Source organism: Mandrillus leucophaeus, unplaced genomic scaffold, assembly GCF_000951045.1.
Source record: "Mandrillus leucophaeus isolate KB7577 unplaced genomic scaffold, Mleu.le_1.0 Scaffold131, whole genome shotgun sequence".
NCBI lineage: Eukaryota > Metazoa > Chordata > Mammalia > Primates > Cercopithecidae > Mandrillus > Mandrillus leucophaeus.
The window spans coordinates 5,607,604-5,618,628 of NW_012101266.1; the positions used below are offsets into that span (position 1 = coordinate 5,607,604).

The 11,025-nt window shown below is 38.4% G+C and overlaps 1 protein-coding gene across 1 annotated transcript in view; it reads right to left on the bottom strand.

Moving 5' to 3' along the window:
* Positions 1 to 3,632, bottom strand: part of ARL14EPL (ADP-ribosylation factor-like 14 effector protein-like) — a 10,802-nt gene extending 7,170 nt beyond the window's left edge. Inside the window, exons 1-2 of the mRNA XM_011972862.1 lie at positions 3,537 to 3,632; positions 1,494 to 1,633 (exon numbers count right to left, since the gene is read on the bottom strand). Coding sequence (XP_011828252.1) covers positions 1,494 to 1,633; positions 3,537 to 3,632 — 236 coding nt within the window. The remainder of the gene's footprint in view (positions 1 to 1,493; positions 1,634 to 3,536) is intronic.
* Between the last annotated feature and the right edge of the window lie 7,393 nt (positions 3,633 to 11,025).

An 11,025-nucleotide genomic window follows, 5' to 3' on the forward strand; every position in this document is an offset into this window, starting at 1 on the left:
GAACTGTACCTTGATGTTATAAAAGTCACTTCCTTGTTTTGCTTTTAGTTATGACACATATGTAGGTGTCCCTAAACATATTGTGATTTTTCTTTTGTAATTTTCTTTGTTATTCTGGTCATGAGTTGAGATTCTTCCATGATGGTACATGTAGCTGTTCAAATATTTTCACTTCTATATGTATTCCACTGTATAAATATACCACAAGTTATTTATCTTTTCCATTGTTGATGGACATTTGGATTATTAACAGTTTATTTTCTTTGCTATTTCAGTGATGCCATGAAACTTCTTAAACATATTTCCCTATACGTGTATTAGACTTTTTCCAGATATTAATATATACTCAGGAGTGAAGATGTTAGGTCATAAGGCACATAGGGAACACTAAGCTATTTTTAAATAGTGGTTGTAGTGTTTTACACTTAATTTATATCCCATAGCTTCATCAGCTTTGATGTCGACAGACTAAATTCTGACTCCCTGGGGAGTACGGCACTTCTCTGCATGTGCTGATGAGGTTCTATATCCTGAATGTTTATTTATTGTTTCTTCTATAAAATGCGTTTATCAGTTTATTAATTTTTCTATTAGGATATTTATAGTTTTCTTATTGACTTGTAAGATTCTTCATATATTTTGGATACTGATTTTTTATATTATAAATAACTTCTACTTTATGATGTGTCTTTCAGTGTTTTTATGGAGTTGTAATGGGCATATTAATTTTAATATAGTCAAATTTATCCTTTTCCTTTATAGTTTGCTTAGTTTATTATTATTATTTATTAATTAATTAATTTTTTTTATGGAGATGTAGTCTTGCTCTGTCACCCAGGCTGGAGTGCAGTGGTGTGATCTCTGCTCACTGCAACCTCTGCCTCCTCTCAGGTTCAAGCGATTCTCCTGCCTCAGCCTCCCAAGTAGCTGAGATTACAGGCGTGTGCCACCGTGCCCAGCTAATTTTTTGTATTTTTAGTATAGATGGGGTTTCACCATGTTAGCCAGGATGGTCTGGATCTCCTGACCTAGTGATCCACCCACTTTGGCCTCCCAAAGTACTGGAATTACAGGCGTGAGACACAGCGCCCAGCCAGTTTGCTTAGTTTATACTTAGGATGTGCTAACAATCATTGTACTTGATGAAAGTGCTGTGCCCATTTGATATCCCGAATTCATTCCCATGGTTATATTATTTATCCTTCTAATGATACATCTTCGTTACTTTTAAATCATCTTTCCTACTAAAGCCATTACTCTATTACAGGGCTATTGAAGCCTTTTTAAAAGAAATTGATTCCTAAATCGGGATTATAGTCTATTTTTCTGTTTCTTAAGGTTGCTAACGTCCAGACACATGGATACTATTGTATTTTAGAAGAGATATTTTTAAATAATAAATTATAAAAAGAGGGAACCTTTAATTGCTTTGTCAAGGAGAACTCATGCATTTCATAATCCCACAGACCAAATATAATAAGTCAGAATCTTACTTGTATTTTGTAGAAAAATATTCATTCATCTTTGACATCCGGGCTTTCTTTTTCTGCTGCCTTGTTTCAGGATTAAAGTCTGCTACCTGTGGTCCAGGGTTTTGAAATGCCAAGCATTTTAACTGCCGCTCTATTTGTTGCTATTAAACAAATAAAATGTATTAGTAGTAAGAATCAGATAGTTTTAAGTTTTACTTTTCCCCAAAATGAACTTTCCGTAACTTTCACCATAATGGCATGAAAGTATATATGTTTTACACAAAGAAATAAACGGTTTAATCTAATTAAGTTTCAAAAGACGGTATAAATTTTCTCAAGTTGGGCCATTCTTTCTGAATAAAGAAATAGTATAACACTCATAAAATAAAATGTGAAAAACAATCAAGGGGAATAGACGAATTCTCTTTAAAACTGCAAAACGGCACTCAGCTTTCCAAATTTGATGAGGATGCACATCAGAACTAGCATTTGATGTGGGTAACGACAAAGGAGTAGAGGCCCTTCCTCAGCTGTTAGCTAAAGAAGCCCATGTAGTGTCTCAAACCACAGTGAGAACCCAGAGTAGATCCAGCACTCCCCTTCAGTGCCCTGGGACGCATTTTGGAGCTACTCCCTACCCAGGACTGGCCTCCACGTGGGGCTCCCATTCAGAACTCAGCCACCTGAAGGACTGACTTTCAGTCAAAGCCAGATTGGAACAAGAGAAATATTGCTAGGATGACTTTCTAGGGCATAGGGGGACATTTTTAAAAGTCTCCGGAGTTTTTTTTTTTTTTTGAGATAGGGTCTTGCTCTGTCACCCAGGCTGGAGTGCTATGGCATGATCATGGCTCACTGCAGCCTCATTCCCCCCGGGCTGAAGTGATCCTCCCACCTCAGCCTCCCATGTGGGTGGGACTACAGGACGCACCACAATGCTTGGCTAATTTTTGTGTACTTATGCAGTACAGATGGGGTTTCACCATGTTGCCCAGGCTGGCCTTGAATTCCTGGGCTCAAGGGATCTACCTTGGGCTCTCAAAGCCCTGGGATTACGGGTGTGAGCCACTGTAATTAGAAATTAAATGGGGCCTGAGCCGAAAGACAATTAGAAATTAAATGGGGCCTGAGCTGGAAGACAAACAACAAAATGCTTCAATGGAATTGTACTGATTACTTATTGTGAACATGTAGCACATGTCATCAGGGAAGAAAATGCTCTTTTGAAGGATTATAGAAGAAAATAATCTCGGAAGCACAAAAACATATAGGCTGACATATACATGAAATACTCCACCTGGAAACAAAAGGGAACCTTTCAATATAGGAATTTCAATGTAACAAATTAGTAACAGAATGTCATGGGCTTTTCTGCAGTTTATTTAGTTTAATACAAGTCTAGTCAGTCTAAAATAATACAATGTTTCTTTTAAATGTCATCTTGGTATCTGTATATGGGTTTGTTTCATAAACTTAACCTTAAACTGTTCTGCATTAGGTATGGTTATGAAATATGTACAACTTAGTACCATCGATCACTATTCCAAGTAGCACAGCAAAGTTAAGAATAGAGATGCAGGGTCACCTGCCTGTGCTCAAGCCTTGGCTCTGCCACGTACTAGTGGTGGGCCTTGAGCAAATTCCTATGTCTCTAGGCCCCAGTTTCTCCCTTTGTAAAATGGAGTTAACAATAGTATGGTGTGAAAAGGATTAGATGAGTTAATACATACAGTTTTAGAGCCATAACATGACATAATAAGAACAAAATAAAGATGCATTAAATAAAAACATTTGTATATATTCTCCACAAAAAGCAGAATTTTACTGTACAGAACACTGGGCTAAAAATCAGGGTACACAGGAGGTGGAGAGGAGATAGGTGAGGCGAGAGCAGCCCGCACTGAGCAGTGGGGTGGAGGGAAAGCTCTATCAGCCTGGGCGGCAGAGCTCCTCCCTGTGAAGCCCTGCCTGGGCCCACCTTCCCACCTACATCCATGGGCATCTCAGAGATCCTCCAGGCAGCACTCCCCAGTAGCATGGAATCATAACATCTGTGTGCCATACCAGTTGTTTTTGTCCAATTTGACAGTTCTTCTCAGGAAAACTATGATCTGTGTGTTCCTCTTGAATGGAATTGTTTTTCTCTGATTGTTCACTCATTTCTGATCACTAAAAAAGTAATTGGAAAAAATGAAACATATTAGTATCATCTATTCCCAGTAACTTTATCTGGTGATTCTTTTCTACTCTCCCTCCACGTCTCACTTTTTTCAAAGTCAGACTGCATCTGTACTCCCAGCACCTTTTCTCCCACTCACTGTGAAACCTTGCATCTGACTCCCCCAGACCACTCTACTGAGGCTCTCCTCTGCCAGGGGTTCCAGGAGAAAATCAACTGTACATTTGACAGTCCTTAGCATCATAAACCTCTCTGAAGCAGGATTAAGAAGACTCTGAGTTTTTAGAACTCCATTCTTCCTTCTTTACACACACTCTTGAAAGAAAAGGTATGATACGTTAATGCCATACATACCCAGTAATGTTGTGAAAAGCTCATCCACTCCAGCTGACACCTCTTCATATATCATTCCCACAGTGACTCCCCAAAGCCTTGACCTCCTTATTCAACTGATAAATTTCTAACGCAACTTGTGCTAAATGGTAATCAGTTTTTCATAAAACCCCACTGCTAAAATGCCTGTAACTTCTTCTAAATTACTTCAGTAGTATATATACAGGGTGTGTGTGTGTGTGTGTGTGTGTGTGTGTGTATGTGTGAGAGAGAGAGAGAGAGAGAGAGAGATGGAGCCCACACAAGATGCTAATCATGAGTGACAGCCCAGGGGTGGTCTGCAATGTTCTATCAGAAGAGACCACTCTCCAGAGGAAGCTTCCACAAGCCCTGCTGTCTTCCCTGACTCTCATGTACTACCAATGCTGACTACAGGGTACCATTTCTACCAAAGGAACTTAAGAGTTACGTGTTACCATGTTGGCTTGACTCATTGAGCAGCACCTCCAATTGCCGACCAATTGGAAATTCCATTTCTATCAATGGGAAATCTCCAGACTGCTCTCGACAGTGACTGGACTAATTTACATTCTCACCAACAGTGTGTAAGTATGCACCATGGAATACTATGCAACCATAAAAAGACCTAAATCATCTCTTTTGCCGCGACATGGATGCAGTTGGAAGCCGTTATCTGAAGTGAACTAACACGGAAAAAGAAAACCAAATACTGCATGTTCTTACTTATGTGGGAGCTAAACCCTGGCTACACATTGACAGAAAGATGGTAACAATAGACACTGGGGGCTACTGGGATGGGGGGAAATGGGTTGAAAAACTACCTATTGGGTACGATACTCATTACCTAGGTGCATTATCCCCCGTAACAAACCTGCATATGTACTCCCTGTGTCTAAAATAAAACTTGAAAGTAAAGAAATACAATATTCACATTTTTTAAAAAAATCACCTTTTTATTTCTCCTTGTAAAATTCAAACAGTCATTCTCAGGAAAAGTAAATAACAGCTATTTTAAAATGCATCTATTCATTAATAGAATTCATAAGCAGATATATATATTCACATATATATGTATATATGAAATAAACACATTGAAGCCTCAATGGTTAATTTAATTTTGTTTATCTTGACTTTTCAGTCTTTGCATTTGCTGCCATAATTTCTACTGCCATTATTTTGGAGAATTTTAATTTACTTTTTTGTGCATGTTACATAAATACTTACGGCTGTGAAAAAACGTAATTTATAATAACTATTATTTCTAATTGGAAAATACAGTGCCATAAAGACTTACATGTGGTGTTTTATAGCGCTGCTGGAGTTTCTTACTGCCCTCTCATAGCCAACTTATATTTCTTTTATGGTCCTTCAAACTATTTGTTGGCTTAACATATTATGAATGAAAGAAAGGACGCATTTAAAAGATGGCAAGGAAGGCAAGGAGGGCAAGGGCTGAAAAACTACCTATTTGGTACTTAGCTCTTTACCAAGATAATGAGTTCCATCATAATCCAAACCTCAGTATCATGCAATATACTTCTGTAACAAACCTGCACAGGTACTTCCTGATTCTAAAATAAAAGTTGAAAAGGAAAGAAAAATTAATTAATTAAATTTAATTAATTACACTTTGTCTATATCAGTTTCTACTTTGATATCCTCACATGCAATGTCAGACCTGATCAGCCAAACATTCCTATGAAGAATTTTTCAACTTGTAGAAGATAAAAATCATATGGAGCTGTTTCAAAAATCACCAATTTTCTTCTGAATCTCAGACCTACTGCAGTTGTAATTTGCAGGAAAGAATCTGGTATTCTGCATAATTAATAAGTTCTCTAGATGAACCTTATCATTAGGCAATTAAAGGAAATACTAGGGTAGGAAAAATAGGTATAATTTTCTCCATGCAGTCTGATGGTAAAACTACTGTCCATATAGATGGTCCCTGACTGAAGATGGTTTGACTTAGAACTTTTTGACTTTATGATGGTGTGAAAGCATGCTCCTTGATTTGCCATGGGCTATGTCCAAATAAACCCATAGTAAATTGAAAATATCATATGCCAAAAATCCACTTTCTACTTAAAAATATTTTCAGTTTATCAGTACATAACCTGACCATAAATAGAGAAACACTGTATTATCTCCCCATCCCCGACACCATAATTCATTTAATACATTCCAGTCCTGCGAGTATTCCAAAATCAGGAATCTCTTTATCTCATTCTTATTAAAATACTTCAATGACTCCTCTCTGCCAATAATATCCCACCCCTCTGGTATATCAGTGAAGGTTCATCATAGCTGTCTCTAAACTTTATAGGCTCATATTCTGTCAAACCTACACTTGGACCAAAGCTACCTGATCCCATTACTCCCATTGACCTCCCAATTCTTACCTAACTAAATCTTTCAATTTTAAGCTCTGCTTCTGCTTCATCCTCTAAGAAGACCTTTCCGATTCACAAAGATCCTTTTCTTTCTTGGGCTGTTTGGAATTTCTTCAATAAAATTCCCAGAAAGGGGTCCCAAATCCTCTAGCTTCCTCATGTAGCAAATTTTCCTCCTCATGGGAATAGATGTGACCATTAGACTACAAGCATCTTTGCAAACAAGAACTTTTCCTGCAAATATATTAGATAGACTTAACTGAACTGGGAGAAAGTGAATATCTTATGATGCCTGATGTACCTTTGTTTAAATCTTTAGTGAACTGTAGGCCTCTACAAGCAAGTTAGGAGCAAAACTTGCTTCTGTGTATTCCAAATAAAGCAAAAGGAAATTACAATAAAATTTCACTGGGGACTGAAATTGTCATTGGATTTTATTACAAGCTCAAAATACCTGTCCCAGGAAAAGTAGTAAAAAGCTTCAGAACGCACCCCTCTCCACACCCCCCACCAACTTTTCTCTCACTAGGTATGCCCAAAGCAGGGATTCCTAACCAGAGAATGCAGGGGGTTCTTGAACTTGAATGAGTAAAAAGTACATACTCGTTTTCACTAATTTCTAACTGAAATTCTTCTGTTTCCTGCTATTATAATGTAACCAACAAACCACAGTAATGTTAGCAGTACCTGTGACATTGTCGAGTATGAAAACAGATTTTCATAACCCACTAGAGTTGCCATAGATGTCAAAGTTTTACTTATGTTCACCACTTCTTCAAGATAATAGCAGCTCTTAGACATGCTACTAGATCGTGTTTGATGTGTTAACAATTGGGCACATATATTACTGTCACAATATTTTGATAAGCATATTGCAGTATAATTGGTTTCCTTTCTTAACTTACAGGTTTTATATTATACAATTAAAAATAACATTCTGAGAAATGGTCCATAGATATCACTGTCTGCCAAAGGGATCTGTGATACAAAAATAAGATTAAGAACTGCCAAAAGGCAGGGAGAACCTACTGCCACCATCTCCACTGATGATGGTGATGAGAAACAACAGTTCCCAGCTCAGGATCATTCAAACTATAGAAGATGCTCATCTTCAAGCAGGGCCACATGTACGCTAAGCTATTGCATTTGATGGGGATACAAAAAGTGTGAAATCGGGTTAATAAACTGATTTGTCCTGACATTATGTCAGATTGCCTATGAAAGAGCCATAAAGTGTTCTAATACAAAGAGAAGAGGCTCCCCCAAGCATCAGACTCCTAGACTTTTAACACAGACTGCTAGAACAGAGGTGGTCAAAGTGTGCTCTGAAGATGGGGCAACTGTTTAGTACCAGTATGGGGAAAGAAAAGAAGCTTGGGTCAGAATAGAAATCAACCACTTCATTACGCATGTTGGGTAGTGTTGGGGTTTTAAAAACAATCTGTCAAAATGAAGGCTTCAGAAATAGCCTCAGAAGCAAAACTTTCTCTCTATCTTAGGCCCTCTTCTCTCTCAGTCCCATTCTCTTTTGAGTCTGGCCATAGAAACTAGAATCCCTCTTCCCCAAGGTGGGTTAGAGAAACCAGCACCCCTTTTCTCCAAGGTCAGCCATAAAACCTTAAAGTATTACTCTAACTTTCCCTCCACCCCATCTGTGTAAAAACTGACCATAAAGAAATCATTAATATCTGACCCACCTTGTTTGACTGTAGGTCATAAGACCCATTCCAGAGAGGGTCCTGCCTTATACCCAGAAGGAAGGAACACGTGCTCAGAGGGGCCGGGGAGAATGTAGAGATGGGACTTGCTGGGTTTCCCCACTCGGTCCATTAGCATTAGATCATACATTTTTGTCCAATCATAGTTTTATACAGCTGTCCATACCTTGTTGAACCTAAGCAGTACAATTTTCTGTATTTTACAGCTGAGGAAACCAAGGCTCAGAAAGATCATCTGAGTCACAAAGATACTAACAGGCTGCGTGAGTTTGGATCTCAGATTTAGGTGACCCCCAACACTATGCCCTTTTAAGAATGAAACACTTCTCCAAGGTTTATTTTATTGGTGATTACCATCTCTACACAGAAGCCTGGGGAAGGAATAGTAAAGGATGCACTATAAATAATCTCAAGTTTTCCTCCTTCAGCTCTTCTTCAGTAACACGACACTCAAAGCGTATACTAGGAAAGAAAAGCTCCCTGTTTAGGGCATATGAGCCACGTCTGACGTCAGGATTGGATTCTGAAGAAAGTCACTATATTAGTCTTCTCAGGCTGCTATAACAAATACCACAGACTGAGTGGCTTAAACAACAGACATTTATTTCTCATAGCTTTAGAGGCTGGGATGTCCAAGATCAAGGTGCCAACTGAGTCAGCTTTTGGTCAGGCTCTTTCTGGCTTGCAGAGTGCCTGCTTCTTGCTAAGTCCTCACAAGGCCTTTTCTTGGTATGCACACGGAGAAAGAGAGGCTGTTTTCCTCTTCTTACAAGACCAGCAATTCTATCACATTAGGTCCACACCCTAGGACCTCATTTAAACTTAATTACCTCCCAAAGGCCCTGTCTCTAAATATAGTCATGCTGGAATTCAGGCTTCAATTATGAATTTGGAGAGGACACAGTGAAGTCAATAGCAGTCATATACAGATGAAATTACCCTTGAAAATCCCTTCAGAAAATGCTACATTGAAATAGCCCAACAAAGCCAGGCATTTCTTTAGCACTGGAACAGATTATCATTCCTTAGGGTCAGCATCAGATGAAGCAGCTGGCTTATACATGGGAGCCATGATGGCTGAATTATCCATGATGGATACATGATGTTTACTTTTAAGCCTCAGAATCCCACACCCTGGCAAGGTGCTCATCCTGTGGAGGCCTCAGGAACCACATCCCTTGAGGGAATGGCACAGGTCCACACCTCTATCTTCACACTAACTCTGAGGCACAGGTCATTGAGAGGAACTCTAGGCAAAATGACTCATACGTTTATCGCTTCCATTTATGTTTAGGATGCCATGGCAGGTAGAGTTGAATTTACGTCAGTTGATTGTGTCTTGCATGGGATAGAATGAATAATTTTCCATCATTACCCCTATGGACACTAGCAAATTATCAAAGAAAGAAAAGTTCCATTTAAATTCTAGCCTAAAAGTTGGTCTCTGTTCTTACTCATAGCAGATAATGTCACTTATTCAGGGACACTATCTGTAAGATATCTCTTGGAATATATTTGGAAGTGAAAGATACACACACATATATACAAGACAAGTGAGTCATGCTATTTTAATCTCATTCGGTCTCTAGTCTGAGTTCCTATACTTGCTAAATTTATGGGTCACTGAGATAATTGACAGATGAGTCAATATCACCAGGGGCATATCTGGTAAAGAGAAAGGATACCTGTGCAGGTGGTCAATTAAGTCATTCCCTTGCTGCCCTCTCCAAGCTGTTTCAGTTGTTTTCAAAACCACAAGACAATAACCTCTAAAAAATCTCCACTGCCATTTGTCCTTTAGAATTAAAAGTAACTTTGATTTAAGCCTTTGAGAGCATTGTTAGATAATCAATATTAACACTCTAGAAGCAACTGTATCTACAATATCCACAGATTACTAGAGATACGTTTGTAGTTGTATTTTCCTACACACACACACACACACACACACACACACACACACTTCTGTGGCTCAATATGAAACAATGTGAAAACACATACAGTATATTTAAAATAATTTGAAAGTGCACTCAGCAGAGAATTTCATCATCTGTGGAACACAACGCCACCAAATAGTTGCTATTGCTAATGCCACAAAGGCTACAGTCTGGCATCACTTTAAAACCAACTCCCTTAAACGGCTTGTCTGGGTCACTGACAGATCAGCATCTAAAAGGGCCTCTCTACTACACCTTATTTGTACCATGGATCTCTTGAATTATACATTCAAATTATTTCCTGCAATTTTCAAGTTTGTAAAAAACCAACCCTGTCTGTTTACCCTCCTCCACTAATGGAGAGTGGAAAAGGATGAAAACTCTTCTATGAAACCAGAATACTGTGCTGCTTTCAGCATTATCCTGGTAAATATATTCAGCATTTTCCTGATAAACATCCTTCAAAAGCACTCATCTCAAATATTTAAGTGTGGCGGTTCTTTCTTCCAAATCCCAATGGCCCTATTATGCTCATTCCTTAGTTTTTATTTTTATTTTCATTTACACTGCAATAAAGGAACTCCAATTGTCTTTCACTCTTAAGTATAACACATTAATATAGCAATATATATTCAGAATCTACGTAATGTGGCTTGTTTTACCTCTTCCTTCTCTACCAGCCTCAGAGGGCATCAGGTTTAGGATGCATCATTTGTAAAGGTGCACCTTTCAAATGATGAAGTTTCACAGTTCTATTACTTCCTGCTTCTTAATGTGAGTTGCCTCATGAAGATGAACTAGTAGGGTGGTAAAGAGAAAGAACACATACCTTTAAGATGGATGAAAAAGAAGGAAAGAATACTGGAAAGAAAGGAAAACTGTACTGCCTTCTTTCCTTTGTTTTGCTGAGAAACCATAGAACCCTCAAGGGAAAATGAGAAGGTCTCAAAGGTGCTTCTACAGTTTAATCCT